General features: G+C 46.0%; 1 protein-coding gene across 1 annotated transcript in view; it reads left to right on the plus strand.

Annotated features, from left to right (window-relative positions):
• The window catches only part of LOC143285105 (uncharacterized), a 21,985-nt gene extending 1,138 nt beyond the window's left edge, over positions 1-20,847 (plus strand). Inside the window, exons 2-5 of the mRNA XM_076592318.1 lie at positions 3,830-4,000; positions 15,130-15,291; positions 16,236-16,456; positions 20,156-20,847. Of these exons, the coding sequence (XP_076448433.1) occupies positions 3,929-4,000; positions 15,130-15,291; positions 16,236-16,456; positions 20,156-20,834 (1,134 nt within the window). The 5' untranslated portion in view covers positions 3,830-3,928 and the 3' untranslated portion in view covers positions 20,835-20,847. The remainder of the gene's footprint in view (positions 1-3,829; positions 4,001-15,129; positions 15,292-16,235; positions 16,457-20,155) is intronic.
• The last annotated feature ends 1,685 nt before the right edge of the window (positions 20,848-22,532 follow it).

A 22,532-nucleotide genomic window follows, 5' to 3' on the forward strand; every position in this document is an offset into this window, starting at 1 on the left:
GCAGTCAGTGTGATCAAGCATGGTGAAATACTATATAAAAACAAACGTATATATGATGGGCACATTGTTTAAGTATATATTCATTCAGTTTGTACTTGTTTTTGTTGTTGTTGTTGTTGTTGTTATGGATAACACAATGTTATATGCAACCTCACCGATCCACCCTTCCCCATTGTATTTTGTGGCCCAAAGCCGATGTACATTAAACTTTCTGAGTTCTGTCAGTGTCTTAGTCTCTTTAAGAAAAAAAGAGATTGGAAAATGTTGTGTAATTGGACAACTCTTTTTTTCTCTCTCTAACTGCTATTTGTACATATTAACAGGCTGGGCATGATGTTAGCTGAAAGAGTTAGTTTCAAAATTAAAGTTTTGATAAAATTCTATCTCTTTCTATGTGTCTTTGTCTGTCTCTCTCTAGCTCTTTGTCGCTGTCTTTGTCTTTCTTCCTCTTTGTACTTCTGTGTGTGTGTGTGTGTGTGTGTGTGTGTGTGTGTGTGTGTGTGTGTGTGTGTGTGTGTGTGTGTGTGTGTGCTCTCTGTCTCCGTTTCTGTCTGTGTCTGTTTCTGTGTCTCTGTCTTGTTCGATGTGTATTCTTCTTTCTGTTTCTCTGTCTCCATTTGTTTGTGATGTTCTCTCTCTCTCTCTCTCTCTCTCTCTCTCTCTCTCTCTCTGTGTGTGTGTGTGTGTGTGTGTGTGTGTGTGTGTGTGTGTGTGTGTGTGTGTGTATGCAGGTGTTCGTGCATACATGTGTGTATGATTGTCACTCCACCTGTACCTCTGTCTCCCGCCCCACCACTCCCTCTCTATCTCTATCCCTTTCTCTCTTTCCCTCCCCCCCCCCCCCCCACAAAAGCTGTACCGTGTACCTTAAGAAGAAAGCCATGAATGCTCACTGAGGTCCAGCGCATGTTGAACACCCCACGGCAACAAGACGGTTCACCATAACCTTGGTAAAATTCTGTCACGAAAAAACAACAACTTTGATACGAAAACGAACATGTATGCACACAGGAAAGAAGAAGTAGAAGAAGAAGATGGTGACAGTCTAATGCGGCGACGCTCCATTCTTCTCCTGGAGACCAGCCTGAACTGAAAACAGCTGTGACAGTACAACATTGTCAGGATAGCGAAACAGCACGAAACGATACGACGCAATGCACGAAAGACGTCATCCTCTCCCATCATGAAGACTATCAGAGTCACATGACAATGGTGACCCCTTTATTTGCATATGACCTCAGAAAGAGCCATAAACGGTATGATTTGAATAATGACCCTTCGAGGATCGGAGCATCAAGGAGCGTTTCTGGTCATAAACCATTTGAAGCATCGCTAAAGGTTCATGGTTTGAAGTGCTCGTTGACAGGCGCAATAGCCGAATGGTTAAAGCGTTGGACTTTCAATCTGAGGGTCCCGGGTTCGAATCACGGTGACGGCGCCTGGTGGGTAAAGGGTGGAGATTTTTACGATCTCCCAGGTCAACATATGTGCAGACCTGCTAGTGCCTGAACCCCCTTCGTGTGTATATGCAAGCAGAAGATCAAATACGCACGTTAAATATCCTGTAATCCATGTCAGCGTTCGGTGGGTTATGGAAACAAGAACATACCCAGCGTGCACCCCCCCGAAAACGGAGTATGGCTGCCTACATGGCGGGGTAAAAACGGTCATACACGTAAAAGCCCACTCGTGTGCAAACGAGTGAACGCAGAAGAAGAAGAAGAAGTGCTCGTTGTCGCGGACTCCAGGAAATCGTCATCAGCGTCCTCGTTGTTGGAAAGTGGCAGAGTGATTAAGATGCTTATCTGTCATTACAGTGTCCACCCAGGGTTCGGGTTCGCATCTCCGTCTCGGCCTTTCTCCGAAGTTGGGATTTGAAAATCAAACTGTGCGTCCAGTCCTTCGGATGAGACGGTAACACCGAGGTCCCGTGTACAGCACGCACTTGGCGCACTGAAAAATAAAGAACCCATGGCAACATAAGTGTTGTCCTCTGGCGAAATTCTGTAGAAGAAAGTCACTCTGACAGGCACACAAATAACTACAAGTACGCACTCAAGGCCTGTCTAAGCGCGTTGGGTTATGTTACTTGTCAGGCATCTGCCTAGCAGATGTGGTGTGGCGCGTATGGATTTTTCCGAACGCAATACGCCTCCTTGAGAAACTGAAACTGAAACTCTTTTTGTTGTTGTTGTAAAGCTCCTTGACTGCTGCTGACAAAGAAAACATAGATAGAAATAGAACGGATTTCGCAGGAAAAAACAAACAAAAAACAACAACAACAACAACAAAAAAGAAGAAAAAAAAAAACAAGGAGAAACCATAGATCCTATTCTATCTACACTTTCTAAAAGGTGGCAAGGTGGCTCCTATCATTATTTTGAGTGTTTTCTGAAAGATTTGATATGAACCAAAGGATTGTTATTATCGTCTTTTAACTTCTAAAGCCATTGATGATTCAGATAAGGCACTGCCACTCCCAGTTTTCTATCTTTTTTTTCTTCTCTTTTTTTATTTTATTGCAAGTTGCAGATGCGGTTGCAGGCGTCATGGCAGAATCGTTAGGCGTTGGACTTCTGACCCGGTGTGCACCAGTGGTCCGTGTTCGAGGCCCCGATTTGCCATGGTGCTGTGTCCTTGAGAAAGGCACACACACACACACCGACAGGCTGGCTGGCTGCTAAATATATCCACAGTCTCTTCATCATCCATGTTGATGGTTTAAATCTGTATACATGCATGCGAGCAGATACGTACACCTCATGAATTATGTGTGTGGAAAAAGGTCGTCGTGTTTCGGTCTGAGTCAAGCTGTCTTTCTGGAAACACAGAGGCTGAAAGGAGATGGTTCAGATCAGAAACAGGTGGCGGCACAAGAGACTGAGGAATTGTCCTCTCACCTCACCTCATCCCTTTAGCGTTTCATCACGTACCGTGTGTGTGTGTGTGTGTGTGTGTGTGTGTGTGAAAGCCGTGAATAGTGACTTTTCAGTGCAGCGCCAGTTCTCTCTCTCTCTCTCTCTCTCTCTCTCTCTCTACGATATAATGCATTTTGCCGAAACTTTGCACCACATTTCCCTCTGTTTCTCTCAGCGTGTAGTTTGCTCATGAAACCGGTTTTTTCTTTAAAAATTTTTTTTTTTATAACGAATTTGCCTGGTAGAGCCAAACGTCTTATGACTGTGGATATTTTCACGCGAGCTGCATATGTGCATGTTTTATAGTGGACCTCAGTTATTTGTCGTGTCCGAAAAACCAGAAGCTAACACTGCCATTCAAACCCTGGTGCAGGGAAGAAAGAAAGTATCTGGCGTGTGTGAGATTCGAACCATGCATCCCAAACTTTCTCACTTCCAAGTTGTTCTCGTGATCTCTTGCTTTCTCTCCAGCTCCACAGTGTTATTGTTGCTTTAGAGTTCAGGGCAACAGTCTCTTTGATAAGAGTATAAAAAATATTAACAAACAATGGAATCACACACACACACACACACACACAGATGGAGTTGCACTAAGATCAGTCTTCACGGCTTTGACAGTAAGTCAGATATGCTGGATGTTGGTTGAGTTTTACTCAGGGTTTATTTAGTTCGTTGGTTATATTGTCTATCTCTCGTTTGGGTTTTTTTTTTCGATTAAAGATCCAGCACGCGCTTTGTAAAAGGTATTGGTTGCAAGTAAACTTTTAATGGTAGGATTCAGAGTGTTTTAAAGCATCGACGTTTTAATTTGTTCTTCCCAAAGAAGAAGCCACCACCACCACCACCCTCACCATCTGTCAAGAAATTCTTAATGATTTCGTTTTTGTTTTTTTCGCTTACTGTAACAACAGCAGGTGTAGAGCAGAAGGACAAGAAGACGCCAGTGACTACTAAGCCATCTTTTCCCCATTCGTCAAGAATCTAACTGGAATCAACACGCTCCGCTGACTATGTCGATGATGGATGTTGTGACGTTTCAACGACAGCCCTATGTCAAAGGGAACCAAGCTGACGTCACATCGGTACGTAGCAAAGCGTTTTCACATTGTTTCATGAATGTTTCATGAATGTTTGATGAAATGAGAGAGAGAGAGAGAGAGAGAGAGAGAGAGAGGGGGGGTGTGGGGAGGGGGGGGGGGTCCATATAAACTGTTAATACATACAAATAACACAACACGAAAAACGAAACATTTCAGAAACAAGTGTATTTTAAGTTAAATTTTCTCTTGACTTTCGATTGGTGGGGGCCAATTCTTTTCTTTTTTTTCCCTTTCTGCTTATTGTTGTAGTTGTTATTGTTGTTGATGATGATGTTGATGTTGTTCCTTTGTGGTTCCATTTTTCATGTTGTTTGAATGGCATTACTCCCGCGCCGCTCGTCCTAACTATTCCCCCCTCCTCCTTTCCTTCACCTTCACAGCAGCAACAGATCCCATCCGACTGCAGCTTTCCAGTGGTATTGGTCCACAGGGAACACTCAGTGTAAGTTCGCCATGAGGCTACATACCAGAGGAGATCCAGCAATGACGCTGACTCACTCCGACAGGTGTTCGCTAGTGTTTGGTCTGTTTCAGTTTCATTTTCTCATGAGGCGCCACTGCGTTCGGTCAAATCCATATGCACTAAACTACATCTGCCAGGCAGATGTCTGACAAGCAGCATAATCCAACGCCCTCAGTGAGACCTTGAGTGCATGCATATATGTATATATATATATATTATATATATATATATATATATATACATGACTGGGTTCTTTTTCAGTGCGTCACGTGCTTGCTGCACACAGGACCTCGATTTATCACTTCATCCGAATGTCTATACGCCCAGTTTCATTTTCCAGTCAGACCTGGGAGAAAGGGCGAGAGTGGGTTTTGAACCCTGACTCTCATGGATACTGTATTGACAGATGAGCGTCTTAACCATTCTGCCACCTTGCTCCTTAAGTCAGCCATGAGGATACACCCCACAGGAGATCCAGTGCTGCTGTTGAGTCACTCCAGTAGGTGTGCATGACACAAGTCAATGGTGATACTGAAAAAGAATCTCTCAGAATCCAAGCAGAGACTTATGACATGTCTCAACAGTTTCATATTGAGTGGGAACGGACTGAGTATATTCTTCGTGTCTGTAAATTCATCTTGGATTTCTAACTTGTCTCTTTTTTTTTTCTTTTTTTTTTTTGCTGCCCCAACATCTGCACCATTTCAGTGGCATTACTCCCACGCCGCTCATTTGGATTCCACCATACACGGCCACACCCGGGTTCGTCCGTCACAGTTCCACCGTCGGCAGTCCGCAGAGAACCATTGATGTTAGGTCGTCAGGAGGCCACACACCAGAGGAGACCATGCACTGCTGCTGAGTCACTTCGGTGGTGTTCAGTGGTGCCTGTTCTGATTCAACGTACTTAGGACACCACCTACTAAGCTCCCAACTAACGACAATAATGGCTTAGTCGCGGAGCCAGACTGAGTGAGCGACCCTCCCAGAGTGGAGACCGCCACCACGTCCCTCAAACAACAGCACCCCATGAATCTGCCGACACTGAAGACAATGACGGGACTCACCACAAAGCACAGAAGTGGACGGGTATCGAAACTGAGGTCACCATGAGAGCAGGGCATGAAAGGCCACAGACTTTTAGACTGTTTTGTCTCATCTATTTTTGTTCTAAGTTGGAACGGACAGGGTATTTTTGTATTGTTTGCTGGTATTGTTTGTCAGTTCATCCTGATGTCTGCGCGCAGTGCAAAAGGAAATGATAGAAATGGCAAACTTGTTGGCAGAGCAATCCATACGCATTAAGAAGCGGCGTCTGGTGATGGTGGATCGGCACCGAAATGCTTTAAACATAACGTAAAAAGTACTGTTCATTAAGGTGCTGACCCATCATCAGACAATGCCGTGCGGAACTTCAGTCAGACAGACGCTACAGGCTGGCGTCGAACATGCCTCTGACAGTGAACACATTTACACGTCGCGCGCGAGCGAGAGAGAAACAGTGTCCAACGAAAACCACTCCAAACTTTCCAGTCTGATGGAGCACTGAGGTTGACTTTCAGTCTAACTAGCAGTTAAATCAGCTACACTTCTCCTGATGGGACCTCTTTAAGAGCATCGGCCATAGACATGAAACATTTCTTTGCCAACGCAGAATTCTGAAAATGTTTCGGCTGAACACCATCTCAAACACTGAACTCCAGAAAAGTGCATCAATGCTGGATGTCGCCACCGAGACAAAGCCAAGAAGAAGGTGCTTGGAATGTCACCAGATGCGCTCGCAACAAGTGCCCTCGTCTGGAAACCAGGTAGAAGAACGGCGCGAGAAAGACCAAGGAAGACAAAACATAGAACGGGTGAAAAAGAATTAATGAAGGAACTGTACCTTTAGGATACCAACACAGTACAACATTTAATGCAGTTGAGGACGGGCGCAATAGCCGAGTGGTTAAAGCGTTGGACTGTCAAACTGAGGGTCCCGGGTTCGAATCACGGTGACGGCGCCTGGTGGGTAAAGGGTGGAGATTTTTATGATCTCCCAGGTCAACATATGTGCAGACCTGCTAGTGCCTGAACCCCCTTCGCGTGTATATGCAAGCAGAAGATCAAATACGCACGTTAAAGATCCTGTAATCCATGTCAGCGTTCGGTGGGTTATAGAAACAAGAATATACCCAGCATGCACACCCCCGAAAACGGAGTATGGCTGCCTACATGGCGGGGTAAAAACGGTCATACACGTAAAAGCCCACTCGTGTGCATACGAGTGAACGCAGAAGAAGAAGAAGAAAAATGCCGTTGAGTAGATTTCTGGAACCGACCTTGTGTACCACAGGACACGAAAAGAAATAACCATGGAAGTAACTTACCAACCAACTAGCTAATAACTAACCAATTAACTAACTGACTGACTGACTAAATGACTGAATGACTGACTCACTCAGTCACTACTGTTGTGGTTTCTCGTCTTGAGAAACTTTATGCATGCAAGAAAAAGGTTACGTATGTACATGTTGCTATCGTGCCAGAGTTATTTTTACTTCGCTCCTGTCTGATGAACAGCACGGCGTGTTGGTTTGGTTTCAGCCACAATTGAAATGGACAGTGCCATCACTTCTTTCTTTGTGTTAGTTATCGATGTTGTATCATATACGTGAAGACTGACGTCATAATTTTCTTTTTAATTTTTCCAGAAACGAATACTTTGGTACTGCATTGGGATGATCTTAGATCATGGCGTCTTTGTTTCTGGAACGAGCGAGAGCGATGTGTCAAGAGAGTCTGAAAACACTGTTTTTTTTAAGTCTGTCTTTCGCTATCTTGACAGTTCGCTTGGCAGCTCCCTTAAGCTGATGTTTGACCCACAGCTAGGTATCTATCCGATGATAAAATCCATCTGACTGAGGATTGATAGATTACCTGACGAAAACCTTACATTGACTCGAATTTATGGTGATTGGCAGATGAAAACTTTCATATGATTGGAGATCTGTTGATCATCTGTCCTTATGATTGTGGCAAGCACAATGATTATGGTTATCGCTGTCATGAGTGCTTATGATTGTAGCAAGCATTATGTGTGTTACTGTCCTTGTGAATACAGTGAAACCTTAATTGTCGCTACAATGAGTGCTTACGAATAATTAACATAGCAGCGAGCACCATGGTAGCCATATGATAAGTGCTTTACAGCATTAGTATTGCTACCAGGAGTCCTTGTGGTAATAATGAGCACCATGATCTTAATCATGAGTCCTCACGACTGTAGGGGGCGCCATGATCATTGCAATACGAGTGGTTATAGATAAGCATGATTGTAGCGAGTACCATGATTATCGCTGTCGCAAATCGTGATGAGTGTAGTCTATGTGACAGGTGCTTGACACTATGATTCGTGCTTATGAATAATCAATGACTATAGCGAGCATTATGGTTGTTGCTGCAACAATCGTTTATGATTGCAACGACACTCTAATCACTGCTGTCACTGGTCCTCATGAATGCAGCGAGCACTATTATTATCGATGCCGTGAATCTGTGATGGTTGCGAGCAATGTATGATTATCATTGTCGTAGAGTCCCAATGAATGCCACTACTACTGTGATTACCGCCATAACGAGTGATTATGAGTAATTATAATTTTAGCTAGCGCTGTGACATTCGATGTAATGGGTGTTTGACACTATATTCATCGCTGTCGTGAGTACTTATCAGTGTACGAGCACAATGATCATCGCTATAACGAGTTCTTGTAACTGTAGCAACCACCATGATCATCGCTATAACGAGTCCTTGTAATTGTAGCAACAACGATGATCATCGCCATAACGAGTCCTTATAATTGTAGCAACAACCATGATCATCGCTATATCGAGTCCTTGTAATTGTAGCAACAACCATGATCATCGCTATGAGTTCTTGTAATTGTAGCAACAACCATGATCATCGCTATAACGAGTCCTTGTAATTGTAGCAACAACCATGATCATCGCTATATCGAGTTCTTGTAATTGTAGAAACAACCATGATCAACACTGTAACGAGTTCTTGTAATTGTAGCAACACCCATGATCATCGCTATAACGAGTCCTTGTAATTGTAGCTACAACCATGATCATCGCTATATCGAGTTCTTGTAATTGTAGCAACAACCATGATCAACACTGTAACGAGTTCTTGTAATTGTAGCAACAACCATGATCATCGCTATAACGAGTCCTTGTAATTGTAGCAACAACCATGATCAACACTGTAACGAGTTCTTGTAATTGTAGCAACAACCATGATCATCGCTATAACGAGTCCTTGTAATTGTAGCTACAACCATGATCATCGCTATAACGAGTCTTTGTAATTGTAGCTACAACCATGATCATCACCATAACGAGTCCTTGTAATTGTAGCAACAACCATGATCATCACCATAACGAGTCCTTGTAATTGTAGCAACAACCATGATCATCACCATAACGAGTCCTTGTAATTGTAGCAACAACCATGATCAACACTGTAACGAGTTCTTGTAATTGAAGCAACAACCATGATCATCGCCATAACGAGTTCTTGTAATTGCAGCAACAGCCATGATCATCGCTATAACTTCTTCTTCTTCCTCGTTCGCCTCCCATTAGATGCGCAGTCCGGTGTCCTCGATGAAGGCTGCCGTCCGTCGCAACTCCTCCAGGGTGCCGTACAGTTTGGCTTCCACTGCTGTCAGTGTTGGCATGGCATCCTCCTGGATGCTGCATGCGTCCTACAGTCTTGAAGGATGTGGTCAGTTGTCATTGGTCCCTCACCACAAGGGCACTCTCCACTCTATCCAATGCCATATTTTGTGTGCATGTGGTGGAGCAGGCGGTTGTGTCCAGTCCTCAGGCGGAAGATCTTGACCTGTTCCCGTCGTTCCAGCAAATGGTATCTGTCTTCTGGGTTATATTTGGGGTGCTGGAGGCGCCACTTTATTCCTTGCTGTGCCTTGATGATTGTCTTGATTTCATCGTGTGACACCAGTTTGTTGGCCTGCTCCTTCTGTGCACCGTCTTTTGCCAGAATGTCCGCTTTTTCATTGCCTCTGATGCCACAGTGTGCTGGTACCCATTGTATCACCACTTTCTCTACTCTGGCAACAAGGGCTGAAGTGAGATGGTTCTGTTCTTTGCAGCGGGAGTTCTTGAGGGCTTGGAGCACGGAGAGAGCGTCTGAGAACACCACCACCTGCCCTGTTGTTCTTGTGGAGTTCTGCGAGACTGTTGTGGCTGCCTCATAGAGGGCTTCTCGCTCAGCTCGGAAGTTGGTGGAGTATTTTCTTTTTTGGGATTGCAATTTCTTCATCTCCGTCTTTGTATTGGAGGAAGATTCCAGCTCCACCATCCCTCGTTGCTTCTGTGGCGGAGCTGTCTGTAAAGACATGGGTCCAGTCTTCCTTGGGGTACTGGTTGCAGATGTACTCCATGGCCAGGGCCTTCCTTTGGATGTCTGACTGTGTTCCTCTCTTCTCCACTCCGGGAATGCTGGTAACGACTGTTGGGAACACCTACTTCTTCCAAGATGGGTGGGTGACATTTGCCAGGATAGGCTTTGCTTCGTGTAATAGTAGAGAGCATCTTGATCATCACTATAATGAATGTTTATAATTGTATAATTGTGATGATTACAATGATTATCACTGCAGTGAGTGCTTCTGATTGCAGTGAGCATCTTGATCATCACTGCAATGAGTGCTTTTAATTGTAGTGAGTACAATGGTAGTCACTGCTAATTGTAGTGAGCACCTTGATAATTAATGCAATGACTGTGTTTAATTGTAATGAACACCTTGATCATCACTGCAATGAGTGTTTCTAATTATTGTAGTGAGTACAACAACCATCACTGCAATGATTGCTTGTAATTGTAGTGAGCACTGCGGTTATGACTGTAATGAGTGTTTCCAATTATAATGAGCACAGTGTTATCGCTGCGATGAGTGTTTCCAAATGTATTGAGCACCATGGTTATCACTGCGATGAATGCTTCTAATCGTAGTGAGGACCATGGGTATCACTAATAATGGGCTTTATCATCGAGTGCATATACCTGTAGTGAGCATCACTGTCAGTGTAATGAGCATTTATGAAGAATGACTGTCGTGAGCAACACCGGTGTCGCTATAGCGACGCAGTGTTTACTGCTGCCAGGATGCCATTGATTGTAGCAAGGACCATGATTATAGCTGAACTAGGTGTTTATGACAGTAGCAACACTGCAATAAGTGCTGTGATGGGTGTTTATGGTTGTAGCGAGGACCATGACTATCGCCGAATTAGGTGTTTATGACAGTACCAACACTGAAATAAGTGCTGTAGTGGGTATTTATGGTTGTAGCGAGGACCATGACTATCGCTTAATTAGGTTTTTATGACAGCAACAACACTGCAATAAGTGCTGTGATGGGTGTTTATGATTTTCAAACCTGCTCTTCATGCTAATGGCTTGATGCCCTTCGTAAGCATTCGAGCGAAGGACAGAAAGACCGACTGCGCTGTTTCCGTAATCCATGTTAACGTTTGATAGATCATCATGCACTCACCCCTGACAATGAATTGAATGTCTAAAGGAAGGGATAGATGTGATCATGGGAGTAAAGGTCCACTTGTAAGTGCAGAAGCTGAAGAAAGAGAAGACGGCGAGGACGATGACGACGACGAAGGCGTTCCAATATGAGGATTGTCATAGCCGGGGGCGGTAGTGGGGACAAGCTCCCACCACCTATAAAGTGCTCCCTTAAGGCGTGCGTCTCAAATAGCCTCTGACAGCTAAGCCCAACTCCTGGCCTGCCCGTGTAGCTTAGCCTCTAAGCCCGGTGGAACTGCTTTTACTGACAGGAGAAGGGGCGAAAGGTGGGTCTATGGCGCCTCAAAACCAGATGCTTTGAGCAGATGGAGCTCGTCAGCCTGGGAGGGCAGTCCATCTAGGGGAAGGAAAACCCTGACTCCAAACCTCTGCTGCCTTGCGGCATACCCAGTCACGGGAAAGGCTTCGGGAGTAAACCCCGAGGAAAAATCTAGAGTTGGAGCCCCGAAGGCGGTTGGACGTTGCACTGACTTTCTTCCGGCAGCTCCTGCAGCTAAGCTGGTGCCGAATGTATCGCTCTGCGTTCCTTCGGACTACATCGGTGAGGCCGAGAGGGGGATTCTGACGACTGTCCAACCCAGGATCTCCATAAACTTCGCCCACGCTCGCGCCCTGGAGAGGTCACGTCAATGCCGCTGTCCCCAGCGACAGAAACAACTCGGGAGGCAGCAGTTACGAGTTATAAGCTAGGACCGATTGGAGTAGGTCCACGCGCTACGGGCTGCCTCCGACAGTGGGAGGGGCCATCGTAGTCCCACTGGTCAGCTACCATCCACTCCAAGCCGGGCAACCCCCAGCCAGTAAGATGCTGACTTCGCCACAGTCTGCATGCTTCCATGGGTGCTTGGAGCCAGGGAAAAGACCGACAAGCAGACTGTAACCCTGCACCAGTCAAAAACAGAGACAAAAAAACTACCCATCCTGCGTTTAGCAAGGTGGAATGTCAGGACAATGTGTCCTGGCCTCTCAAATGACCTGCAACAAGTCGATGATTTCAGGAAAACAGCCATCATCGACTGTGAGCTCACAAGGCTCAACATCGACAGTGCCGCACTACAGGAAACAAGACTTCCCTTAAGCGACAGCCTCAAGGAACTCAACTACACGTTCTTCTGGCAGGGCAAGGAACTTGAAGAGCCAAGACTGGATGGCGTTGGCTCTGTGGAACCGCATTCAGTGGCACAGCCAGCATCCTCGCCCTCTGCCTGTCAACCTCCTCTGGCCCAGTGAACCTCCTGAGCGTCTATGCTCCCACACTCTGTTCTTCTGCAGGGACCAAAGAGCAGTTCTGCGAGGAGATTGATACCACCATCAGAGACATCCCTGCCACAGAACAGCTGTACCTTCTTGGCGCCTTCAATGCCTGAGTGGGTTCTGACCACGACTCCTGGCCCAGCTGCATCTGCCACTTCGGTATTGGCAAACTGAATGAGAACGGGCAGAGGCTCCTAGAGCTTTGCTCCTACCCACAACCTCTGCATAAATAACACATTCTTCTCTACCAAGCCACGCCACCAAACTTCCTGGCGACACCCAAGATCCCGCCACTGGCACCAGCTGGACCTCATTATCACTAGAAGGTCCTCGCTGAACTACGTACTCACCACACGTAGTTTTCACAGTGCTGAATGTGACACCGACCACTCCTTGCTTGGCTGCAAAATGCGCTTCCATCCAAAACGGATCCACCACTCAAAGCAGAAGGGTCGGCCTCGAATCAACACTGCCAGAACAGCAATCCCAGACCTGTGCAACCGCTTCGCCAACTCCATCGAGGATGCCCTCAAAGACTGCCCTGCTGGCAGAGCCCTCTCAGAAGACACTCGCTGCACTCAAGAAGGCCAGAAACGACACCAAACGGATCGCCAGACCACGACTGAACATCTGTCAGAACATCCAACTTTCCGCTGACTGCGGCAACATCCGTGGCATGTATGATGCTATGAAAAAAGCCTTTGGCCCATGCATAAACAAGATCGCGCCACTGAAGTCATCTTCCGGCAACATGATAACAGACCGGAGCAAGCAGATAGAGAGATGGGCGGAACACTACCAGAAGCTCTATTCATGAGAAAATATTGTCGCAGACGCAGCAGTGGAGAGCACTCGACATCCCGCCCTCTGAAGAGGAACTCGGCGAGGCCATCGACTCCCTCGCCTGTGGCAAAGCTCCAGGAAAAGATGGCATCCCGCCTGAAGTCATCAAGGCTGAAAAAAGACCGTGCTACTTCACCACCTGCACCAGCTGCTACTGCAGTGCTGGGAAGAAGGGACTGTGCCGCAGGAGATGCGTGACGCCAACATCATCACTCTGTACAAAAACAAGGGTGATCACAGCGATTGCAACAACTACCGTGGAATCTCCATTCTCAGTATTGTTGGGAAAGCCTTTGCCCGTGTAGTCCTGAGCAGACTGCAGCTACTTGCTGAACACATATACCCTGAGGCATGGTGCGGATTCAGAGCTGGAAGATCAATAATCAACATGGTCTTCTCCTTGCGACAGCTGCAGGAGAAATGCCGGGAGCAGAGACGGCCACTATATGTCGCATTCATCGACCTGACCAAGGCCTTCGACTTTGTCAGCAGAAAAGGCCTCTTCACACTGCTACAGAAGATTGGATGTCCCCCCAATCTCCTGAGGATGATCACGTCTTTTCATGAAGACATGCAGGGCACCGTTCAGCACGATGGATCTTCCTCTGACCCATTCCCAATCAAGAGTGGGGTGAAACAAGGCTGTGTGCTGGCCCCCTACACTTTTCGGTATCTTATTCTCACTGCTGCTGTCCTATGCCTTCAGCCAGTCGGAGGACGGAGTGTATCTCCACACCAGAAGCGATGACAGTCTCTTCAACCTGGCCCGCCTTCGCGCGAAAACCAGAGTGCGACAGGTTCTCATTTGCGAGATGCTTTTCGCTGACAACGCAGCTCTGACAACTCACTCTGAGGAGGCACTCCAGCGACTCATCAATCGCTTCGCCCAAGCATGCAGAGAGTTTGGCTTGACTATTAGCCTAAAGAAGACTAACGTCATGGGCCAGGACGTGAGCAGCACCCCAAGCATCTCCATTGGTGACTTCACACTCGAGGTCATCGAGGACTTCACTTACCTCGGCTCCACCATCTCCAGTAGCCTCTCCCTGGACGCCGAACTCAACAAGCGGATTGACAAAGCAGCTACAGCCATGGCCCGCCTGGCAAAGAGGGTTTGGGACAATCCCGTGCTGACCATCAACACCAAGATGAAAGTGTACCAAGCCTGTGTGCTCAGCACTCTGCTCTATAGCAGCGAGACATGGACTCTCTACTCTCGCCAAGAACGCAAACTTAACTCCTTTCACCTGTGCAAACTCAGGAGAATTCTGGGCGTCATGTGGCAAGACCGTGTACCAAACAAGAAAGTCCTTGACCAGGCAGGCATCTCCAGCATGTTTGCACTCCTGACCCGGCGCCGTCTGCGGTGGCTCGGCCACGTCAGGTGAATGGATGACGGGCGAATTCCCAAGGACATCCTTTATGGCGAGCTCACCACTGGTTCCAGACCTGCAGGAAGACCCTTCCTACGCTACACTGATGTCTGCAAACGAGACATGAGGGCAGGCGACATCGACCCAGCAGATTGGGAGGTGGTGGCTGAAGACCGTAACAGCTGGAGAAGGACCGTAAAGGCATGCGTCCAGAGGAACGAGGAGAAAAGAGAACAACATTGGGAAGGGGGGAGAGAGCGCAGAGGGCAGAGGGCAGAACCCATACCCTCTGAGCAAGGCGACTTTCACCTGCGACAACTGCAATAGAGCCTGCCGATCCAGAATCGGACTGTACAGCCACAACAGGCGCTGCAGCTCAACAACCTGACCGGACTAGGCGCAGAGTTCCATTGTCTCCCAAGACAGACGGACGCAAGCAACAATAAACACACACCCCTCATCACCAATAGTCCGGGATTTAATCTGAAGAACGGAAGTGAAGAAAAATAAACAGACAAAAACTCTCTGGTTTTGTTTACTTTTCTTTTTTTCTTCTTTATTTCAGAACACTGAAGTAAGCTTCAAGCCGTGGGACAACCCTGACAATCTGCTGGATTATGCAACCTCCCACACTCTGGAGACAGTTATAAACGTCTGCGTCTTGTCCCTTGTTGTCCTCGTCGGCATCATCGGAAATGTTGTCAACATAATCATCTTCACCAAACAGGTTTGGCAAATAATGCGGTCTCATTTTTCTCATCCCCATTTTCCCCTACAGATTCCCCATCCCCACCTCCACGCCCTTTTCTTTATGCCACAAATAACGCGGTAACTGTTTTGGCAGTCGCATGTTTTAGATATTGTCAGCGAAAGAGAGAGAGAGAGAGAGAGAGAGAGAGAGAGAGAGAGAGAGAGAGAGAGAGATAAAGGTTGGAAAAAGACGTTATAGACTATGTGAATGAATGATTCATAGCTATTCAACTGATTGACTTACTGAATAAATGAGTGTCTGTCTTTCTGGCTGACTGAATGACCGATTGGCTAACTGATCGACTGACCGAACGAACAAACAAACGAGTGAACGAACGAACGAAAGAATGACAATTTAGCAACCAACCCACCATGTTCAGAATTAAAAAAAAAAGCCACTGGAACCTAACATATCGTTTCCCCACCGCTGGTCTTTGTTGTGTGTGGTTCAAGCATGTACCACAAACTCACTTTCAGCACTTGTAACATGTTCAGTTCGTTTCTCAAGGAGGCGTCACTGCGTGTATCCATATGTGCTACACATCTGCCTGTCAAGCAGCAGGACCCAACGCGCCGAGTCAGGCCTTGTGCGCATGCATATATATTTGTTTGCCTATCAGAGTGGATTTCTTTTACAGAATTTTGTCAGAGGACAACACTTTTGTTAACACGGGTTCTTTCTCAATACGTCAGGTGCGTGCTGCACACGGGACCTCGGTTTATCGTCTCGTCCGAATGACGAGACGTCCAGTTTGATTTTCCAGTTCAACTTCGGAGAAAGGGCAAGAGCGGGTTTCGAACCCAGACCGCCCCACCCCTCCCCCAGGGACTCTGTATTGGCAGATGAGCGACGTAACCATTCTGCCACCTTCCTGCATGGCTGGTAGCAACAACCTCATTCACCTCCCATCATCCCACCAGGGTCTGAGGGACAGGATCAACGTGTGCCTCTTCAGCCTGGCTCTGGCAGACCTTGGCTATCTCCTCGCCCTCTTCATCTACAAGTCCTTCAGCCACATCACCCTCGTGTCCAAGGCCGTGGGGGCCTACTGGAAGATCCGCAGCCTCAACACCATCCTGGGGGTCTTCTGGGGCTTCTCCGCCGTCTCCAACCTGTTGACGTTGCTGGTGTCTGTGGAGAGGTTTGCGCGCGTGTGCGTGTGTGTGCTGGGGTGGGGGGTTGGGCTGGAGGGTTATTGGCGTATGTTAGTTGACAGGAAATTTGTCGTCTTCATATTAATCGTCAGTCAAGCATCCTTGCCTCACTCCTGTCTTTATTTGGGTGGTTTCGGTCATCCCTTCATAGTTTGAGTTACTGATTAAATTTGTGATCTTCCCAGGCACACCGCAGTGTCTCAGCAGCTACCAGAGGGTCTTACTCTGTCATTACCTTCCAAAGCCTTCTCCTAGTCAAAGTAGCTGAGTTTCACTCCGGCCACTGTTCCTAGGTAATATGTAGCATTGCTATCGGGTCAGTACAGGAATGTCCTTGAAAAAGCCAGCTTGCTGATATCGTAGTAGGGGTCGACAACACCCTTCATTCTGTAAAAGCAGGACTCGATTGAACACTTTGCTGTGGACAGCAGCGTTATGCCTCTGTAGCTTGAGCAAGAGCTAAGGTAACTGAATAGTTGTGCTCCGTGTTCTGAAATTTCCTGCTTGCATATGCCACTGGCTGAAGCTCCTGACCCTGGTCCTGCGCAAGACTGCCCAGAGTCCCATTTCAGATGTATCCGTACACAAGACAAAGGGCAAGTCTTGTCTGGGTGAACAAACTACAGGGCTGCTACAGAGCCTAGACCTGAGTGTCTGAAAGGCAGTCTCACAGTCATCATCTCACTCCAGTTTGCGGGGCCCAGAACTTGTCTTGTCTGCCAGTGGTAGAGCAATTGTTGAGAGGTTGGGAACAAATCGTCGATAAAACCTGATGAGACCTAAAATACTCTCATCTCCTTGTTTAGTCATGGGCCTCGTTGTATTCCGGATTTGTTCAGTCCCCTGTCACAGGCCACATCTTTCCACTCCCAACACGAGGACCCAGGAAATCTATCCCTCAATAACCCACTGCCACTCTCTTGCATGGTTCACGAATGAGAGTTTTTTTCTTCAGAGGAGACCACCAGACCTTAAGGAGGTGTTCGTTTACAGTGGTCACATGATGCACAATACCGCCTCACATCGGCGCAAAGTCCAGGCCAGTAGAATGCATGCCATATTCTCTCTCTTGTCTCTCTTTTCTCTTTCCCGATCAAGCTTAAGCCGTTTCTCCGCCAACTCAGTTTCCCGCTTCCGGAAAGCTGCTTCTGCTTCGTGACAGCTATCTTCTCTTTTGGGGAGGTACTCCCAGCGAGCATCATCCTGTCTTCGCTTCACCTCCTCGTCTTGACGTCTATTCTCCACTTGACGCATAAGATACTGAAGAAACACAGCAGTACTCGAGTCCTCCTCTTCAGACTGCCCCATCCAAGGAAACTCCTGATCTGGTGACTGGGGAGACATGTAATTTCATAGGACTAGCTCTGACCTCTTTTCTACTACTTGAACTACAAAACGACTTGCCCATGTCTATATCCCGTCCATACGGTGGACTTGTGTCACTCTGAACAGGAAACCCATGTGCCTCTGTATCCCGTATAGCAGTCGTTTTGGATCGAGTCTCCATGATTACCAAAAGAACACCTCCAAAACGAACCCCTCAACAGGATCAGAATGACAAATCTAACAAAATCAAACCATCACTCTAAACCAAACCTACGACTACCAAAAAACAACAAACAAACAAACAAACAGCTCCTCATCTAGGCAGCCACTTGTGCAGTCTTTCCGGTTTCGAGCATGGTGCGTGCGTTCCATGTTCTAATGGTGATGGTGGTTCTGGTGGAGATGACGGTCGTCAGCCTGTCAACTTCCAGAGTCAGGCAGTCACTGACTGACCGGCGTCTTACAACCTCCAGCTGGAGATCCATCCTCCCCCAGTCCTGAAATGTTTATTGACGTTTTTCTTGGCGATTTGTATCAGTTGTTTTTTTATTTTTGTTTTTTGTGGATGGAGAAGGGTCGCTAGCCCCTCGTACAGCCTCCATCATTTTGCATCTGGACTTGGGACCGGCACAGGCAGGGTTCTTTGGTATCGATGGTCAGGTAGGCTGATAGATACGGTATTAATTGACGGCACAGCAGGCTGGCATGTGCAGTACAGTTCAGTTCAGTTACTCAAAGAGGCGTCAATGCATCTGACAAATTCTATATACGCTACACCACATCTGCTAAGCAGATGCCTGACCGGTAGCGTAACTCAACGCCTTTAGTCAGGCTTTCAGAAGTACACTGCGCAGAATAACTTGGATATTAACTGTCCATGGGGACATCGACACTGAATTCACATTCTCTGTGTCAAGAGCTCGACAGTGGAAGGCAGGGCTTAATCCTCCACTTCCGCCACTTCAGATTTCTACAGCCGAAGTCAGGGACCCATTCAAACGTGCGGAGTGAGGACAATCGGAGTAAAGTCCCTTTCACATGGACACGTCACCAGGCCGAAACGGAGCCTCGAACTCTGACCAGTGGTGATCACTGGATCAGACGTCCAACGCTTAACCGACTCAGCCACGGTGCCTCACACAGGCTGGCATTATAGGAGTGTCATTGCACTGCAGTGATATCAATTTATAATTTACGCAATTAAAAGGAAATGTGTTGAATTTGAGGCCGCATCAGTATGGATTCCTGTTGTCATGTCGATGAGTATAAATCTGTCATAACTCACTGTGCGGTAATTTACGCTGGTGTACTTTCGCTGTTGTGTTTTTCTTAACTCAGTTATTCAAACACAACGTATAACTACATTAAAATCTTTGGGCGGATATCAGCAGCAATGTGCCTTTTTTTCTTTCCGCTTTATTTTCGTCTTGTTGGGATTTTTTTTTAAACACACGTAGCTATATCTCAATATATAATTGTCACACAGCATACAGAAGATTAAAGACAGGAGGCGACGGAGGTGTTAGCAAAAAAAAAAAAAAAAAAAAAAAAAAAAGTTCAGTTCAGACAGAATAGACTCTGACTTCTGGAAAACGTCTGACATAAAGAATGAAGTTCTGCCCCAGAGATCATAAAGATGTACATAATTATTCGTCACACAGTGGGAGTTACCAGAAAACTGCTAAGATTCAGCAGTGGATTTAGGAAGTGTACAAGCACAGACTACAAAAAGAATGGAAGAAAAAAATAACCATAAGGTTTGTTGTAAATCCTCGATTCAGCTGACCAAGAAATAAGTAAAAGGTGTAGAAGAGTGAGAAGCACAAGGTTTGTATGTTTAAAATATACAAAAAAATTGCGGAGATAAGAGAACTGTCTATTCCAAAAGTATGTACGAAGACAGTTCCTTTCTGGTAACCTAAATATCAAAGAGAATTGGAAGAATAGGCAGTGAAAATTCAGTAGTTCAGAAACGATTCGATCAGTTGATTGATAGATAGTTAAAGTTTACTTCCCAAACACCCTAAGCATTAGCACTTTACATACGTTTCGATATATCGATAGGTAGACAAGTAAATTTTACTTCCCCAACACCATGAACATAGCAGTTCACTTACGATCAGATCAGTCGCTGGGTACTCAGGTGAATGTTACTTCCTAAACACGATCAACATAGCAGTTCACATATGATCAGATCGGTCGCTGGGTACTCAGGTGAATGTTACTTCCTAAACACGATCAACATAGCAGTTCACATATGATCAGATCGGTCGCTGGGTACTAAGGTGAATGTTACTTCCCACACACCCTTGACGTTACAACCAACATAGGCTACCTGTACGTCTGTTATTTCTTTTCAGATGTCTGTGTGTGGTGAGTCCACTGAAAGCCAAGCAGCTTCTGAAGACCAAGGTCATGGTGATCCTCATCGTCCTCATCTACTTCCTCATCCTGTCCAGCTCCCTCATCTTCAACGCCAAGTTCACGGTGGGAAGCAAACTGGACGAAAACACCAACACCACCCTCTACACGGCTGTCCTCAGTGACTTCTACCTCCAGAACAAAGTCTTTGTTGACATCGTCTACAACTATCTCCTGGCCATCGCCCTTCCTTTCGCCTCGCTCGTCGTTGTCATCTTCTCCACCATCACCACCGTCATCTTTCTGAAGCGAGCCTTGTCGTGGAAGCAGAAATCCGCTAACGTGATGGACAGAAAGGAAGCCGCGGTGACGAAGATGCTTCTGCTCGTCTGTTACGTTTACGTCATTTGCGTGACGCCGTCCGTCGTCAACGCTTTCGTTGTGCAGTTTGTGGAAGGGTGGATCCCCACGGGGCGCTACTCTAACACCTTTTATGCATACGTCGCGCTGATGCACTTACTTACCGCCCTTAACTCTTCTCTGAATTTCTTCATTTATTATTTGCGTGGTTCGAAGTTTCGAAGCACTCTTAATAAGCTTTGTTCTTGCAAGAAACAAATGCAAACTCTGAATTCGCAGAACGTCACAGTCTTTACTGCGGGGACTTCACCTAATTAGGCGCCATCTTGCATTGGACGTTAGCTACAAATTATGGATTTGTCACTGGCAAAGTTTTCAACCTTCTGAAAAAGAGGAAAGAAAATTAAAAACAAATCATAATGTCTTCTTGTGCAGAGGTGCTGAGCACGCGTGTGCGTAATAAAAGTCGAGACGAACACACGACAACGAGGAAACAACGTCTGTTTTTAAAAAAAATTATTTTTATTTCTTTTTTTTCTTTTTGGTTTTTTTTTTGTTTGTTTTTTTTTTGTTTTTTTTTTTTAGTGGGGGTGGGGGTGTGGCGGTGGGGTTCTTCTTCAGATCTTTGTCGACATTGAACAAACAAAAACCTCTCTCTCTCTCTCTCTGACACGTGCATTTGCAAACATGCACGCACACGTACACACACAAGCATGCACGCATGCTCGCGAACGCACGAATAACTGCAAATGCACAGTTCTGTACTTATGTTTTTTCTGTGTTTAGGAAAGTGATAGAGAGAAAGGGAGAGACGAAGACAGAGTGAGATTCTGTTTGTTTGTCCCAATTACTGTTTTCAATGTGAAGGAATAAATATTCCAAGTGGAATGACAAAATCCGCTTTTTTTTAACTTGCCTTTAAATTTTAATACTGTGACACATACAAACGCATATATATACAGTTGTAACACAACTGAAAGGATTAGACAATCAAAGCATACTTGTGCATGGTCAATTTTCAGAATATCACTGTTCAAAGACATTTTCGAGTTGTTTATGTTGTGATCTGTTTTTAAGACACATGTAAAACAAGAACAACAACAATAGTTTGAAAAAACCAGGAGTATATGCTGTTACATTTTTTTATATAACGAATTTAGCACTTATGGCCACAAAGTGGGGACCAGGTATGAAAACACATTAAAGGTAAAACATCGTTAAATTTAAAAGCAAAAACCGGCGCCAAAGTATGGTGTTTAGACAAGAAAAACATACCATAGAATTGTTCATGGATACAGCAAACAAGCTGAATTTGGAAGCTGTGATTTCAGTGCTTTACCCAAAGGTAATCAAAATGATAATGAATGAATGAATTAAGATTAAACAAACACACAAACTGATATATAGTGTTTTAGTTGGGGGTGAGGGGATTAGTGGAAGACGCCATCTGTTCATCGAATCATAAAACAGGCACTGAACACACCCGAAAAGACCTGACAGCATTGTATGGTCTCATCCGATAAGTGTCCTCATAGCGACTAAAATTGATGGCTTCGAGTGTGCTGCTTGACACTGGCCCCGGAATAGTACGAACTTAAATGATTATTTCGGAAGGATTGTGGAGTGGGGTGGGGGTGGGGGGCGGGAGGGGGGGGAGGTATCAGCAATCGGTAACTCCACCACTAGACTCCGAAACGACACGTAAGATTAGGCCCTGCTGAACATGGCAGTTGGTCTGCTTTGTGTACACGCCCCCCTGCCCACTCCAGATTAAAAGACATTATTAACACGCAATCAAAAACACGAGTGATGCAAAGCAAAACAAAACAAAAAACAAACAAACAAAACCCACCTCCCCCACCTCACATCCCCCAAGCCAAACAACAACAACAACAAAATAACATTGCAAAATGCGCAGCTGGTCGTCGTCCCTAGTGTTTGAACCACACATATTTGTCCCTTCACACATGCGGATGAATGTGGGGTGGCAGTGATTGTCGATATCCAAGTAAAGGT

The sequence above is a fragment of the Babylonia areolata genome, chromosome 8 (genome assembly GCF_041734735.1).
Source record: "Babylonia areolata isolate BAREFJ2019XMU chromosome 8, ASM4173473v1, whole genome shotgun sequence".
Taxonomy (NCBI): Eukaryota; Metazoa; Mollusca; class Gastropoda; order Neogastropoda; family Buccinidae; genus Babylonia; species Babylonia areolata.